This window comes from Jaculus jaculus, chromosome 17 (assembly GCF_020740685.1).
Source record: "Jaculus jaculus isolate mJacJac1 chromosome 17, mJacJac1.mat.Y.cur, whole genome shotgun sequence".
Lineage (NCBI taxonomy): Eukaryota > Metazoa > Chordata > Mammalia > Rodentia > Dipodidae > Jaculus > Jaculus jaculus.
Window position 1 is genome coordinate 2,761,817 of NC_059118.1, and position 17,544 is coordinate 2,779,360.

General features: G+C 42.6%; 1 protein-coding gene across 2 annotated transcripts; it reads left to right on the plus strand.

The window, feature by feature from the left end:
* The first annotated feature begins 573 nt into the window (after nucleotides 1–573).
* Nucleotides 574–16,428, plus strand: Higd1a (HIG1 hypoxia inducible domain family member 1A). Of its 2 annotated transcripts, none has more exons than XM_045136611.1 (4): nucleotides 574–592; nucleotides 8,398–8,516; nucleotides 11,756–11,890; nucleotides 15,358–16,428. In XM_045136611.1, exons 1-4 carry the CDS (start codon nucleotides 585–587, stop codon nucleotides 15,405–15,407), a joined length of 312 nt encoding a protein of 103 aa, XP_044992546.1. In that variant the 5' UTR covers nucleotides 574–584; the 3' UTR covers nucleotides 15,408–16,428. The 2 variants fall into 2 exon arrangements, with proteins under 2 accessions (XP_044992546.1, XP_004662179.1); XM_004662122.3 differs by lacking the exon at nucleotides 574–592 and adding an exon at nucleotides 1,590–1,670.
* Nucleotides 16,429–17,544: the final 1,116 nt, after the last annotated feature.

Sequence of the window (17,544 nt, forward strand, 5' to 3'; positions counted from 1 at the left end):
TTCCGGGTCAGCCTGGGCTAGAGTAAGAGCTTGTCACACACAAAAAAGTGTTCTACAGAAGCTGGAGAGATGGCCCAACAGTTAAAGGTGCTTGCTTGCAAAACCTAAAGGCCTGGGTTCAATTCCCAGTTCCCATGTAAAGCCAGACGCACAAAATGCTGCATGCTTCTCAAGTTCTTTTATGCTGGCAAGAGGCCCTGGCATGCCCAGCCTCTCCCACTTTCTCCTTGCATAAAAACATTTTTAAATGTGTCTGAGCATGAAATGTTTCCTACATGTGTTTGTCTTAAGTAATTTTCAAAATCTATAGCCAAGGCATTTTGTTGTATAATTATTTAACTGAAGCACTCCCTCACAGAGGAGCTGGGAGGCTCATAAGGTTCAGGAAACTATGGAAACTTACTGAGACCCGTGAAACTCAAAGTTCAAGCTTCGCATTACTGGAGTTTATAGAGCAGTACAACTGGGGGGAGAGGGGCCTCTTCAGTGGAAGCTACCTGCAAGTTGAGCCCACAGCTCCAGGCAGGCAGCTTTCCTGACCCGGGGGGTGGGCTTTCCAGAGATGCAGCTGCCGTTGAGTCACCATGCTCCTGTAAGTGACCCCAATAAATTCATTGATTTGGGTGGACTCCTTTCTTTGCTCTTCCCCTGGTGCCCCAGCTGAGGTGAACAGACTGGGTTCCCTGATAGCTAACCACCTGCTGGGACATTGGGTCGACACCAGCTTTCTGCCTTTGACTTCAGTAAAGTCCCTCTGAATCCTGTGGCTGCTTGCATTGACCCCTTTCTCAGCAGTGCTACAACCATGTGTGAAGGGTTATGTGTAGTCCAAGACTTATTGGCTGCTGGGTGTGACTACCTGGGGAGAAAAACACACATAGAGAAAGAGAGAAAGGAGGAGAGAGAGAGAGAGAGAGAGGGAGGGAGGGAGGGAGGGAGTGTGTGTGTGTGTGTGTGTGTGTGTGTGTGTGTGTGTGTGTTTAGATATATCCTGGAGAGATGGCTTAGAGGTTAAGGTGCTTGCCTGAGAAGCCTAAGGACCCAGGTTTGATTCCCCAGGACCCACATAAGCCAGATGCACAAGGAAGCACATGTGTTTGGAGTTCGTTTAGAGTGACTACAGGCCCTGACATGCCCATTCTATCTGCCTCTTTCTCTCTCTCATATAAACATAAATAAATGAATAGTTATATTTTGGACTTCCTGGGGAGAACACACACACAATTTAGATGTGTTCTGGGTGGCAGAAGGTCGGAGGACATGTGAGGTGTCGCAGGACAGGGGCTCGGAATGAGGCATTCACGAGCCTGGGGGGAGAAGGTCTAAAGTCAGACGAGATTTTGCAGGACGCGCTCCAGCAGCAGTCACGCGACCTGCGCTGACCCCAGCAGCCTCCTCCTCACGTCTGACACGCTCCAGACGCGCCAGCCGGGGCGCGGCGCCTGCCCGTCCCCGCGCCAGCGCGCCGGCCAATCAGAGCCTCGCTCCACGTCTCCCTTGCGCGTCGCCGACTCGCACGTAGCGCACGGCCGCACGGGATCCCGGCGCGCCGGCCTCCGGCTTCTGATTGGCCGAGGCCTGGCGGTGGGCGTGGCGCAGCCGAGCTTGCCGGGTCAGGCACGCGAGCCGGAGGCCGGAGCCCGCGGTTTGGTGGAGGGATCGTGGACGCGGTAGGTGAGGGGCGCTGGTGCGGGTCGCTGCGCGGGGCTGTGCCTCGCTCGCGGGCGGGCGGGCAAGCGCCGGCATCCCGGAAGGGCCGGGGGGACTGGAAGCGGAGGACTAGCCTGTGGTCGACGGGGCGCGGCGGCGGGAGGGAGAGCGAGCTGGCCTGGAGGTGTCCGCAAGGTCACCGAAGGCCGCGCGGGAGGGCAAGAACCCGCGGCCTTCCGGACCCCACGTTCCCCCCAGCGTCATCGGGGTTCGCGGTGGTCCCGAGCGGCCCGGGTGCGGGAGGAAGGCCCGGTGTCTGCGGCGGAACGTCACGTTCTCCCGTCAAAGTCAAACTGCTTGTTAGAGATCGCGGCCGCCGGGCGGCGGCGAGGTGGATCGGCGGCGTCGTCCATCCTCCCCTTTGCTTCCCAGTAGTAACCGAGGCTCGCTCCGAGCGCCTCGGGATGCTACAGTGTGCCAGGAGGTCCCAGTGGTTGCGTGTGCTGCTCGTTACTGACCTGTGCACCAGGATTAGTTGAAGGAACTTGTCCAAATTACCGATTCCTTGGGTCCTGTCCCCCCACCCACCATCATCCAGATCAGAATCTCCAGGCTGAAGCTTTGGCAGCCATTTTGCACAGGTGCAAAAATCAAATTTTGAAATCATTATTCTAGATAGTAGTTCCGGTGACCCAAATAGTCTCTTATTTATTTACTTATTTGAGAGAGTGGTAGAGAGAACAGGCGCTCCAGGGACTCTAACCACTACAAACAAATTCCAGACTCATGTGCCACCTTGTGCATCTGGCTTACGTGGGTACTGGAGAATTGATCCTGGGTCCTTAGGTTTCGCAGGCAAGTGCCTTAACCGCTATGCTATCTCCACTCCCTACACCTCCCCCCCCCTTTTTTAATCTGTTCAACTTTCCAACAGGTCTGGGTCGATCACCGAGTGGATGAAATAACAAAGGAAAAATCTAGCAGTGGGGGAAAAAAAAACTTTCAAATTGAAATTAGTAGATGATTTCAGTTACTGGGGAAAGAAGATTCCATTCAACTTTTGGCATAACTTACCCCTCTTTTTTGTAAACAGTTCAGAGAGAATGTTGGCATCTGTTAAGGAATATATGTTGTTGATATTTTTGTTTTTTGAGGTATGGTCTCACTCTAGCCCAGGCTGACTTGGAATTCACTATATAGTCTCACACTGACCTTGATTGAACTCACAGCAATCCTCCGACCTCTGCCTCCTGAGTGCTGGGATTAAAGGTGTGCACCACCACACCCAGCAGGAATAAGTCTTTGTATGTTCAAAGTTAATTTGTACCAGTCCTAAAAGTGTATTTGGTACTATATTGTCAATCCAACAACAACAACAAAAAAAACCCCTTTGGAATGTGTATTGGGAGAGCTAGATTCCAATCTTGCTATGCCAAAGAGATGCAACTCACTTCTCCATTTGTAAAAGTGAGGATATTGATCATCATCTGGTTCATTTCTTACTCTCAAATTAAGAAGAGATTATTGACCTTGAATTTCAGTACCCTTTTCAATTCAAGTAGCTATATTTCAATATCTTGGGAAACATCTTAAGTGATAAAGATAATTGTCAAAATTTCTAATTCACAAAATGTTTTAGATTTATACGACATTAAAGTTACACCACTTCTAAGATGATATAGTGGTGTAATATGAAATTAGTTTAACAACTCAGATATGTGTTGAATTTCAGATACGCATACTTTACCTGGTGTTTTGTTTTTTTTTTTTTCCAGGCAGGGTCTTCCTATATAGCACAGACTAGGCTCAGACTCAAGATCTCCCGCCTTACCCTCTCCAATGCTGAGGTTACAGGCAGTGCTGCCACACTCAGCTCTCTCTAGGTCATCTTTTCTTTGTATTTCCCCAAATAGACAAGTGCATATGGAATGTGCAAATTAATCTTAATTTTTTTTTATTTCTGCACGGATTTATGGGCATGTGTGTGCCAGGGTCTCTACTACAAATGAATGTACATTTATCTGGTTTTACATGGGTGGCTGGCTTTGCAAGCAAGTGCCTTTGACTAGTGAGCCATCTCCCCATCCCCACAAATGAGTCTTAATGCATTGGAGTAAATGCCTCTGTTGACCAGGTCATGTAATTCTATCTCCATTAGCACAGAATGTCTTGAGCTCCAGACTCATCTCCAGCTCCCTGCCAGATATCTGCCCGTTCATGCCTGAATGGTTTACCTTTTATAATTTTTTCATTATTTTTGTTTGAGACAGGGTGTTGCTATATACCCTACGCTGGCCTTGAATTCACTGTGCTTCTGCCTCCACCTTTCTAGAGCTGGGATTATAGGCATGCACCTCCATTCTGGCTATCATTAGTTCTCTAAAAGCAAATAATAATGACTTCATGGTTCTCTACACCCTGATACTTGACTACAGAGGCTGCTTTCTGAGTAAGAGGTCAGATGTCATGCCTATACTAGCCTCAGAATCTGTGTCATAGGTCAGAAATGGGAGCAAGTGATTTTTTTTTTCTTTTCTTTAATATATAGTAAAGAGACTTGCTCACAGAACCTTGCTACTCAGTCTTCCTGCTTTTCTGAGTTCTGATTCCTGAAAGAAGAAACCTTTTGCTTTGTGGACCTGCTGAGCCTTATTTTTTTGGTTGAAAAGATAACTTTCTTCTTTTTCTTTTTTTAAATGGCCTTGTGCAAGCTAGGCAAATGCTTTATCAATGAGCATCCCTCCAGTCCAACTTACTTGCTTTTAGAGACAGTTCTAAAATGATGTTTGAGTTCAGTAGTTATTAAAACAGGATATTTGGGGGAGTGTTGTGTGTGTGTGTGTGTTAATATTTTATCTAGATGCAAGCAGAGAGCAAGAAAGAGAGAGAGTGTGTGTGTGTGTGTGTGTGTGTGTGTGTGTATGTGTGTGTGTGTGTGTACACACGGGTGAGCCAGGGCCTCTTGCTGCTGCAAACTCCAGATGATGCATGTGCTACTTTGTGCATCTGGCTTTATGTGGATAGTAGGGAATCAAACCTGGACCAGTAGGCTTTCTAACCAAGTGCCTTTAATTGTAGAGCATCGCTGCAAGCTAGTGTGTATGTGTTTTCATGTATATGAATGCAGGCATGTGTGCTACAATTTGCACGCAGAGGTCAGAGGACAACTTTTTCAATACTTGCCTTCCGCCTCGAGAACAGTCTTTTGTTGACTGCTCCATTTGCCAGGTTAGCTGGTCTGCAAGCTTCTGGAAAAGTCTTCTGTCTCTACCTCCCATCTCGCCATAGACAGAAGCCTGCTATAGTTCATGGCTTTTATGAGGGTTCTGGGGATCCAAACTTGGGTACTCACACTTGAGCAGCAAACACTTGTCACTCAAAGGGACTTTTTTAGAAGTAGACTGTAGTCTAATAATTTTTTCACCTGTGTCTACAAGGAACCAAGACCTACTCAGGTTATCTTTTATTACATAGATACAACATATGAATAGGAACTGAGTGCTTGGCGTGGCCACACAACTTAAACTCCAGCCCTTGAGAGACTGAGGTAGAAGAGTCACCACTATCCTGAGGCCGGCCCAGGGCTAGTGAGTTTCAGGTTAGCTTGGGCTAAAGGGAGACCCTGCCTCAGAAAATGAACATTCTTTTAAAAATACAAATAAGAGCCAGACAAGGTGGTACATGCCTTTAATCCCAGCACTTGGGAGGCAGAGGTAGGAGGATTACTGTGAGTTCAAGACCACCCTGACACTACATAGTGAATTCCAGTTCAGCCTGGGCTAGAGTAAGACACTACCTTGAGAAAAAAAAAGAAGAAATTGGCATTTAGATATATACAGCTTGATGTATTCGTACTGATTAAATTCCAAGTGTATATAATTTTTTACTATAAATTATCTGAAAATAATTTTAATGCTGAAGAACATAACTGAGTTTACTTAACAGACATCTTGTATTAATTGTATACAGCCATAGAGATAAGGGCAGGTATAGGACCCTGGCTTCAAAAAAACAAACAGGAGTTATTGCAAAGAGGCATGGGGTCCTGTAGGAGTGCATAACCAGAGTCCTTGTCATAAACTTAGGAAATCCAGTAAGGCGTCCCAGAGGATGGCAATGAAGATGGGAACCGACAAAACAGGAGTTACCTGGGAAAGATGGTGAAGGAGATGGAAAGAGGCCAAAGGGAGGAAAACTGCCATGGACAGAGGAATCCATTTGTTCAAGGGTTTGGAGTGTAGAGAACAGGCAGCGACTGGCTAGAGTGTAGAGCTGGGGAAAGAGTCAAGGGGGTGGGGGGGGGGCTTGTGATCAACAGCCCTGTTTTTGAGAGGTTTGTGATTAGGTATGAAGATAGCTAAGAAACACCAGCCTAAAATTAATGCAGATCTCATCCTTTCTTGTAGTCCACTTATATAGTTCTTTGGATCAAGTCTTTCTGTAAAACAGCTCTAACCACCTATAGCTAAGATCTCTCTAGTTCATTTCCAGTTGTGTGTGTTATGTTATTGGCAATTGCTTAGTCATATTCAATCGTCTCATCTTTTTTAAAAATGTAGTTATTGAATCACTAGTTATGTCAGTATTTTGTTTGTGGAATTTTGCTTATTTTATTGTTCTTTGAGAAAGGATCTCCCTATGTACACCAGGCTGGTCTGCAATTCAAAATTCACTTCTTTCTGTCTCCCTCAATTTCCTCAGTGTTGGCATTACAACCATATGCCACCACACCTGGCGTCTTGGATCTGTTTTATCTCTGCAAATATAGCAAGCATCCTGAATGAACCTTGAGCTTATTGAAACTTGTATATTAAAAGGCTCAATGTTTATTGAATAGAAAGTAAAAGTACAAAAAAAGAAAAGATGTAATTCTAATCTGAATTTTTCCTAAGGTTTCCTTCTCTGCTAGATGACAGAATTGACTCTTCTCAGTGTTGATAGGGCTTGGAGAATGAGTTCACTTTTCAGTTTAAACATCTCCCATCAAACTTGCATTTTCTTTTTTCAATATTTTATTTTTATTTATTTATTTGAGAGAGAGAGAAAAATAGGCAGAGAGAGAGAAAATGGGCACACCAGGGCCTCTAGTCACTGCAAATGAATTCCAGATGCGTGTGTCCCCTTATGCATCTGGCTTGCATGGGTCCTGGGGAATTGAACCTGGGTCCTTTGGCTTTGCAGGCAAGTGCCTTAACAGCTATCTCTCCAGCCCCAAACTTGCATTTTCTTTGAGAATCCTGACTAATACACCTGCCATGTATGCCTGTTGAACAGGAAGCTGTTGACCTCAGGGCTTGTCCTGCTGAGGAAAGACAAGAAGGGTCCGGAAGTGGCAGCAAGGCTCCATACATGCTGGTGGATGTCAGACACACATGCACTGCATATTTGCCTCCCTTACTGTCTGTGGATAAAATTTATAAGCACTTTCAAACTATTCAGTGGTAAAGTATACATAGTTCCCTATGATAACAGAAATGAACTTTCCCCATATTCCCTGTTCTGATAGAGCTTGTATCTGCCATCTGGGAGTACCAGTTAAAGGAATAATGTAAAAAGAAGGTAGAGAATTTTGAGGAGTGTAAGGAAGGTGGCTAAAGGAAGGCAGAGCTGACAGCCTAAATGATATTCATTAAGAAAACCCTGCCCTCCTTCCCTTCCCCAAATAAATAAATCATAAGAAAGGCTTTGCAAGTATCTGTTTCATATGACAGCAGTGTTAAAAATGATATCCTCAGATGAATAAAAAAAACAAAGCCTCTACTTTGTCCCGGTGTGCATAAAGTAAATTTAAAAGGAGAACTGGGGAGATGGCTTAGTGGATAAGGAGCTTGCCAGCAAAACTAAAGGACCCAGAACCCATGTAAGCCAGACACACAAGGTGGCACATGTGTCTGGAGTTCATAACTATTACCTTTTCCCAAAAGACAACAGCCGTTAATGAGATAAATGTAATGGACTGGAAACTATTCATAGGTAAGACTGAAGCCAGGTCGCTTGGGGAATTAGTAGCTGAAAGTAACAAACACCGCTCCTAACTATACTTGAAAGTGCGTAGGGGTCTGGGGAGATGTTCAGTTGATCAAGTACTTGAGTTGATAAGGTGCTTGCCTCTGACGTGAGGACTGGAATTCAGATCCCCACACCCAAGTAAATGCTAGGTGGACATGGGAGGTGGAGTCAGAATCCCCTGGGCAAGCTGGTTAGCTCGACTGGCTGAATCAGCAAGCTCTGAGCTCAAGGAAAAGAAAGATCCTGCCTTGGTAAAATAAAGACAATTGAGAAAGACACTTAATATCAGCCTCTGTCCTCTATGTGCACATGCATGCATGCATGCATGCATACACACTCCACACAACTATTTACTAAGATTTCCAATATAATACTGAAGAGGCAATAAGCATGATCAGTCTGAATTAACTGAAAATCTTCAGGTTGCAGTTGATTAAGGATAAAGAATGCCACAGAATTAATAACTGCTATTGTAATTGATAAAAGGCAATTTCAAGTTATTTAAAATTTTTGATAATTTTGACAATATAATGTTAAGGAATTGAGAGGAAAAAGCAAAATGATGTGAGTTCACTTCAATGGTGACTATAGATTTAAAAATAAACTTCTAAAAATATTGTTTCAAGTTCATGGCTAATATAGTAGGCTTCATAGAAACTAGGAATATTAGAAGTTCATTACAGTATTTAATAATATTCTAGGTGGTTTTAATTAGAGAACTTAAAAATTCTCTTTCAGGAAAATTCTTCAAGCAGTCACGATGTCAACCAATCCAGATATTTCCCTTTCTTCATATGATGAAGGCCAGGGATCTAAATTTATCCGAAAAGCTAAAGAGACTCCATTTGTTCCTATTGGTAAGTTGATTGACATTCTAATAATCTGCCCACTATGAACTTGAGACAATAGTAGCATGGTAAACTTACATGTCCTGAAATTACGTATTTTCAATTTTTTTCTTATTTTGTTTAAATGTGCAAGCATTGGTATGATATGAATCCCATCCATGTGTAGTCAGACTCCTTGTATTATTGACTTATTTTCAGTGAACAACATTGTGGTAGGAGATCTTAAGACCACCTTCTGCTTGTCAATTTGCTAAGACTCACAACCCTTAGAAAAAGAGCTTCACAGTGGTAGCTGTGGTCTTTTGAAGTAAAGTAATGTAGGACAAAGTCTACAGAAACAAGAAATGAGTTCAGGAGAAACCAACCACATGCTTATCTGTGTCCCTTCTAGTGGAGTTTCATAAGGACACATTTAATCACATGGGCATGTAATGTCCATGGAGGTTTTGCAACACATGTAAACTGTCTGATCACCTCAATAGAAATTTCTAACTTAGCAAATTAGAATCCTTTATTCATTGAAAGCAGGTAGAGATTATATTTAGTATTGAAGCACTAGAGGTATTTTTTTTTTTACAGTGAGAGAGAGAAATGTGCCAGGGTCTCCGCCACTACAGTCGAACTCCAGACACTTGCACCACCTAGTAGGCATGTGCCACCTTGTGCTTGCCTTGCCTTTGTGCATCTGGTTAAGCCATCTCTCCAGCCCTAACAATTTTTCTTCTAAACTTGGGAGTAAGGGCTGGAAAGTTGGCTTAGTGGTTAAGGCACTTGCCTGCAAAGCCTAAGGACCCATGTTCAACTCTCCACGTCCCCCAAAAGCCAGACGCACAAGGTGGTACATGCATCTGGAGTTCAATTGCAATGGCTGGAGGCCCTGCTGTGTCAATATTCTCCCTCTCTCTCCCTCTCCCTCCCCATAAAAAAGTTGGGAGTAAGACATGAGGGATGCATATGAGATCTGCTGATGTTGCTTGGAAATCATAACCATTTGCATAAGTCATGAAAGAAGCTTTATGCACGTACTTCAGGAAGAAGCCTCTTTAGTGTACAGGTTATTATAAATTTTTGCACAGGAAATCTAGAGAAATCAAATGAGAAGTAGAACCAGTAAGAGAAAAGGTCCTTTCATGAATACATCAGAAAACATTGGGAAAAACAACTAGGACTATCTGAAGGAGACCTAGAGAATTAAAACTACAAAATTCTATTTCAGAACAATAGCCATATGAATGGATATTCACAGATGTGTCATATTCCTTATTTCCACTCTTGTCAAATCTTTGTCTTCTGTTTCTCATTTACTTTCTAGGGGTTTGACAAGTGTTGATTCTAGGATAATCATCGGGTTTTATTTTCTTCTGTTTCCTAATCTCTCTGTTTTTATTTTAACATCCAAACCCAATTGGAAATGCTTAGCTTCTCAATAGTTAGAGAGGATATGTGTGGCTATTTTATAATTTGACTGTTAGGTTTTTGGTTTTATGGTATATACTCTTAAGAATTTGGCCGTTCTGAAGTTCAGAATTTTTTTAAATTATTTTTTATTAAAAAAATTTTTTTTTGGTTTTTTGTTGTTGTTTTTCGAGGTAGGGCACTCACTCTAGCCCAGGTTGACCTATTCACTATGGAGTCTCAGGGTGGCCTTGAACTCACGGCGATCCTCCTACCTCTGCCTCCCAAGTGCTGAGATTAAAGGCATGCACCACCACACCCTGCTAATTTTTTTTTTTTTTTTAAAAGAATGGCTGTGCCAGGGCAAATGGACTCCAGATGGAGCATGTGCCACCTTGTGCAGCTGGCTTACATGGGTCTTGGGTAATCAAACTTTGGTCCTTTGGCTTTGTAGGCAAGTGCCTTGATCGTTAAGCCATCTGTCTCTCTAGACTCAAATCAAAAATTTTTTGGTGGCCTAAAACATGGTTGTATTTGGTCAGAGCTTTTTTTTAGATTACTTTATTTATTTATTTGAGAGAGTGAGAGAGAAAAAGGCAGAGATAAAGAAAGAATGGGCACACCAGGGCTTCCAGCCACTGCAAATGAACTCCAGATGCATGTACCACCTTGTGCATCTGGCTTACATGGGTCCTGAGGAATCAAACCAAGGTCCTTTGGTTTTGCACACAAATGCTTTAACCGCTAAGACATCTATCTCTCCAGCCCTGATGATAGTTCTTACTTCATTTTGTATTTAATTGCTATACTGATACAGTTTAGAACTTTTTATGCTGTGTCCTTTTTATTATTTTAAGATGTATGCATGTTTGATCTCAATAGATAGATAGATAGATAGATACATACATACATACATACATACATACATACATACATACATAGCTGGGTTTGTTTTTCTGACACATGGTCTTGTGGAGTCCAGGCTGGTTTCAAACTTCCTGTGAAACCAAGAATGGCCAAATCATTATATCTCCACCTCTTCAATGCTGAGCTTACTGGCATGCACCACCAGCCACACCTAAATGTGCTGTTTTGCTTTTTGTTTTTGTTTTTGTTTATTGGTTTTTTTTGAGGTAGGGTCTCACTGTAGCTTAGGCTGACCTGGAATTCACTATGTAGTCTCAGGATGGCCTCGAACTCATGGTGATCTTCCTACCTCTGCCTCCCAAGTGCTGGGATTAAAGGCGTGAGCCACCACGCCCGGTTCTAAATGTGCTTTGATACCAGTTAGTATTGCCACTCTTGCTACTTTTTGGTTTTGCCTTGTCTTTTTCCCATCCTTAAATTTTTAGTGTCATTTTAGTTTTAAGTACTGTATAAAGCATATTTTAAGACTTTTTATGAAAACCTGGTGGAAGAAACTAAGCTGTACTCATATTTCCTGTAGTGAGCTCTGTTAGTCTTATTTCTGCTGTCCACGTTATGTCTTCTGCTTGTTGTACTTTGTTGCTTCCCCTTTTCTTTCTAGTGGTTTGGAAGTTCTTCAGCTAGTCCTGTGCTATTTGTAGTTAGTCTCACATTAGTTAAGGGTTGGTTTTACATTAAGTAGTAAAATGAATATAAACTCATTAACTCAAAACTTGGCTCATAGTTTTGTTATAGTCATCTTAATTCTAGATTAACTTTTTTAATGTTTTCTGTTTTATGCCCAGTCATTTTCAAGGAACCATTCTAGATTTTATTATTTAATAAAATATCTTTAAAAATACTGGGAAGCACACTGATTTTTGGTAAAGTCATTGTGGCCCCCTTCTCCTGGTCATTTAACATATTTGTGACAATTTGTTTTATAGGAATGGCAGGTTTTGCAGCAATTGTTGCATATGGATTATATAAATTGAAGAGCCGGGGAAATACAAAAATGTCCCTTCACCTGATCCACATGCGAGTAGCAGCCCAAGGCTTTGTTGTAGGAGCAATGACTCTTGGTAGGTTCCAACAAGAAAATTTCAAAAAAGAAATTTTGGGCTCCCCATTGGTGTTTTTTGTTACAAATTAAGTAGAGTGCTTTTTGTTGACCTGTATGCAATTTGAATAATACCACTTGTTTTCGTGTGAAAGATTAATTAATAAAGATAAAACCAGGTATGGTGGCACATGCCTTTAATCCCAGCACCTGGGAGGCAGAGGTAAGAGAATTGCCATGAGTTTGAGGTCACCCTGATAGCACATAGTGAATCCAGGTCAGCCTGGGCTAGAGTGAGACCCTACCACAAAAGACAAAAAGGGAAGAAAAAAAAACCCAATAATTCATAAAATAATAACATGGTTCTGCTGCCTTGGATACTTCTAAATAAATGAAAAAAGAAATCCCACTAATGAGGTGTAGCAGACAGCTTTATGTTCTCTGAGATGAACTTCCAGACCAAGCAGTTATGTAGGAAGGGATTTATTGAAGCTTCCAGATCCAGGGGAAGTCCCATAAGGGCAGAAGAAGTTGGCCTGCTTTCACAGATCCAAACAGAGAGAGAGAAGCTCAAGCCAAAAGCTGCACAGCACAGCACACTTTTCCTATCTTAAGATTGAAATCTGAAACCCACCACCACATCTTAAGATCCGCCCAGGACACTGCCTCCAGCCAGGTGGCTGCAGATGCAAACTACAAACTAATAAAACAGTGAGTATAATGGGTACCATCTATTCAACTACCACATTCTGCCCTTGGCACCCCAGTAGATTCATAACCATCACACATTGTAAATTGTACTCAGTCCAATTTCAGAGGCCCCCACAGTCTTGACCAATTGAAGATAGTCCTGTATAATCAAACAAGTTAAATACGTCCAACATATAAAGGCACAGAGTAAGCTTTTTCAACTGGTATAACACATAGCAAGGAGAGACTGAAACTCAACCATCATCAAACGGATATCAAACTTCTGCAGTTCAAGTTCAGTTTAACCAGAGACTGACAGTCTCCAGATTTTCCAATTCCACCCCTCCAGCTGGGCAGAGTAGCCAGGGAACACTTCCATCCTAGGCCAACAGTGTACTCTGTGGTAGTCCTGAATAGTCCTTATATATCCAAAACGTCTTCATGCAAACCATGGTCCATCCTCCAAAGGCTCTTTCAGCCTACCAGGGCATCAGACCCTGACTCATGCCGCATCTCAGCATCAGCTCTTAGAACCAACCACTGCTTGCATTTTTCATGCTTCCAAAACCAATACCAGATGTGCAAGACACGGCCATATTCTTTTTTTTTTTTTTTTTTTTGATTTTTCGAGGTAGGGTCTCACTCTGGTCCAGGCTGACCTGGAATTAACTCTGTAGTCTCAGGGTGGCCTTGAACTCATGGCGATCCTCCTACCTCTGCTTCCCGAGTGCTGGGATTAAAGGCGTGCGCCACCACACCCGGCTTCACGGCCATATTCTTAACTCGGGGACTAAGTAAATCATAACCTTGAAAAGCAGGTTCCTTTTCCATTTAACTCTTTCCAAAATAGTTTGCATTTCTATGCTTCTTTCCTCAAGCATCCTTTCCATTGTTTTAATGTAAAGTAGTTGGGCCATCTTCCCTAAGATTGCTAATGTGTTTGATAATAGGTTCAGTAACCTAAGACCAGTCTCAGTAATTTTAACTTGTTTGAGGCTTTCCAACTTAAAAAACTTAAATCTGGGCTGGAGAGATGGCCTAGCGGTTAAGCGCTTGCCTGTGAAGCCTAAGGACCCCGGTTCGAGGCTCGGTTCCCCAGGTCCCACGTTAGCCAGATGCACAAGGGGGTGCACGCGTCTGGAGTTCGTTTGCAGAGGCTGAAAGCCCTGGCGTGCCCATTCTCTCTCTCTCCCTCTATCTGTCTTTCTCTCTCTGTCTGTCGCTCTCAAATAAAAAAAATAATAAAAAAAGTAAAAAAAAAAACTTAAATCTTTCAGTCCAATTATCTTTACCCAGGCACATCAGTCCATTACAAATTTAACCTTGATTAAACTCTCTGGGCCTGGGCAGCAGGATGCAGCCAGCCCTTATGTCAGTAGCCCAGTTCCAACAAAATCCTCTCTCGTCTTTTCTTCCCCGTATAAACTTTATAAAGCCAAGCCTCGAAGTTCAGTACTCTCTGTATGTAGTATTTTCAAACTCTCACAAGAATAGCCCATAATACTTGGCTTACCGCTCCAGAAGGTATCTTCAGTTGCAAGCACCAAGTTCATGTCCATTGCCCCAAAACAAAAGTTCCAAAAGACCAAAATCCGCATGGTCAGGTTCATCACATTCCACTGCTGGTACCAACTTCTGTAGCAGACAGCTTCAGGTTCGCTGAGATGAACTTCCAGACCAGGCACAGTTACGGAGTTATTGAAGCTTACAGATCCAGGGGAAGTTCCATAATGGCAGAAGAAGCTGTCCTGCTTTCACAGATCCAAGGAGAGAGAGAAGCACAAGCCAAAAGCCACACAACACAGCACATTAATCCAGATAGAACTAGGCACACTTTGCATATCTTTAGATTGAAATCTCCAACCCACCACCACACCTTAAGATCCGCCCAGTGATAATGCCTCTAGCCAGGTGGCTACTGAAGCAAATTGCAAACTAATAAAACAGTGAATATATTGGGGGGGCCATCTATTTTAAAGTACCACAGTTGCCATCTTGGAGTTTGTGAAGGTAGAAAAAGGGTTTTGAAGCCAGTTTTGGTGGTGCACACCTTTAATCCCAGCACTCAGGAGGCAGAGGTAGGAGGATTGCCATGAGTTCGAGGCCACCCTGAGACTACTACAGAGTGAATTCCAGGTCAACCTGAGCTAGAGTGAGACCCTACCTCAAGGGAAAAAAAAAAAATCACTCTCACTATATAATACCAGATAACCATAAATGATGATGGCAATAAAGTCATGTACTAGCCACATTCAAAACCTTTTGTTGGTGGTGGTGGTGGTGGTGGTTTTATCCAGGGTGGCCTTGAACTCATGGTGATCCTCCTACCTCTGCCTCCTGAGTGCTGGGATTAAAGGTGTGCACCATCATGTATGGCTTTGAGAGTCTTTTTTAATAATTTATTTGAGAGGGAGTGAAAGGGAAAGAGGCAGATAAGAGAAAGAATGAGCACACCAGGGCCTCTAGGCACTGCAGCAGACTCCAGATACATATATCACTTTGTGCATCTGGCTTTACATGGGTACTGGGATCCTTAGGCCTTTTGGGCAAGCACCTTAACCACTTAGCCATCTCTGCAGCCCCCAGAATGACTTCAGAGTTACAAGTAAATGCTGGTTGTTCATTAAGACAAATGCTGTGACATTGTAAACTAGTTGTACTGGTCTGGAGCTGGTGGACTTGTTCCTGAATGAATAGGTGTGTGACCACTGTGCTGCTTGTCACTGTTTTATGGACTGTTTTGTCTTTTACTGATACTGAAGCAAGCTGTCAAGGCTAACTGGTTTTCTTTTTCTCTAGGTATGGGCTACTCTATGTATAAGGAATATTGGGCCAAACCCAAGCCTTAGAAGAGCTGCTGCCTTGTCTGCTTGGAAGTGCTTGCTCTATAGACATCTCATATTGAGGTTATACGTTTATGTCAGAAATAAAGAGTGACTGGGTTCAGACGATAACACAATTTGAATAATGGCTTCTTTTCTTGCTGGTTTGATTTACCTAGTGACCAAATTATTAGTGACTAGTTCACTAAGGAGGTCACTCAGGAGTCAAGTTACCAGTGAAGAAACTTGTCACTGAATACACTTGATTATGTTAGGATGTCCTCCTCCCTAAATCGTTCTGATGAGATTAGTTTAACAAAAACAACAAGCCAGTCCTGAAGTAACCCCAGTTTGCTGCATGATACTCCATGCTTTGGAAGAAATGAGGTAGGATTCCTATTTGCCCGTAATGTTAATTTAACCTTTTCTCCTGTCTGTGAACTGATTTGAGAACTTCAGCCTGAGATTTACTGGCTTCTGAAAAACTCGAGAAAATGCATGAAATATAACTAATGTACAGTTTTCCATGAGAGAGAGAGTACATGTGCTTAAACCAAACCTGGAATACAGCTGCATAGAAGCAGTGTTTATTTTAGAATCACACTTATATACCTGAGAATGACTTAGTTGTGGATTCTGGTTCAGCTCTTTTATAACTGCAGAATGGTATTTTTGCTTCTGTTTTAGTAAAATAATTTTTAAAGGTCATCTTGAAATAGAGATTTTGTTGTTATTATTGTTCATTTTTTGGATGCTGGGCACTGAGCCCAGGGTCTCACATGCTAGGCAAGTGCCCTGCCACCTCAAGTGCTAATGCAAAGGTGAAATAACATGTTTAAATATAGAATATGTCTACTTCTCTGTAAGGACCATAAATGGTAAAGTACTCAGAGGTGGGCGTGATTAATGGTTTTTGAACAAGCTGACTTGTGAAGCCTTAAGCAGACTTTGATATACTATAGAATGCTCTAGTGCACTTGTTCTCTTGTCTAACGTGAACATACATTCCAGAGTGACATGACATATGTTATTAAAGGAAGTGAACACATCAGATGTCTTGTATTTATTTCAGTCCAGAAAAAAATATGAGGTTGCAAGAAAAAAAGTTATCTTGTACCTTAGGTAGTTTGGTGGTTATATTCAGATTTCCCCCACAAACTTATGTGTTCTGAATGCTAGGTCCCTAGCTGGTGGCAATTTGGGAATTGAAGCCTCCTGTAGGGAGTATATTGTTGGGGCTGGGCTTATGGGTATTATAGCCAGCTTCCCCTTGCCAGTGTTTGGCATGCTCTCCTGCTGATGTTGCCCAGTAAAGTTCACCCTTTGCTCCTATCATCATTTTCCCCTGCCATCATGGAGCTTCCTCTCAAATCTATTAGCCGAAATAAACCCTTTTCTCCCACAAGCTGGTTTTGGTCAGATGTTTTTTGTTTGTTTGTTTGAGGTAGGATCTCACTCTGGCCCAAGCTGCCTGGAATTAACTATGTAGTCTCAGGGTGGCCTTGAACTCCTAGTGATCCTCCTACCTCTGCTTCCTGAGTGCTGGGATTAAAGGTGTGTGCCACCACGCCAGGCATGGTCAGGTGTTTTGCTCCAACAACAAGAAGCTGACTGCAACAGGTAGGGACCATGGTTAAGGAATATCTACCAAATGGAAATAATGACTAACATTTATTATTTATTGTGTGCCACACACTGGTCTAAGAATTTTTTGTTTTTCAAGGTAAAGTCTCACTCTTAAACGAGCCGGATCTGAATTCAGGGTGGACTCAAATCATGGTGATCCTCCTACCTCTGCCTCCCCAGTGTTGGGATAAAGGTGTGTGTCATCACACCCAGCTTCTAAGAACGTTTAATATACTGGCATCTAATCTTCCTCATAGCAGGAAGAGGGAAGGGACTCACTTCCTATTAAACTGACACCTGGGTCACAGCTAAAGGCGGCTGTAGGTTTGGGACTAGAACTGGGGGCAGTGTAGCTTAACAACCTGTATTTTATTGAACTATACTGCCTAAAGAACTGATCAAGTGGTTTTGATTTTTGTTTTAGATCAGATGGAATTGTCTTTTCTTTTAAACCATTAAGTCTGCTCTTTTGAAGCATTTTCTTTAGAAAAATTTCAAGTATGTTAATAACATAGCAGATGCCAACAGATGCTTGGGA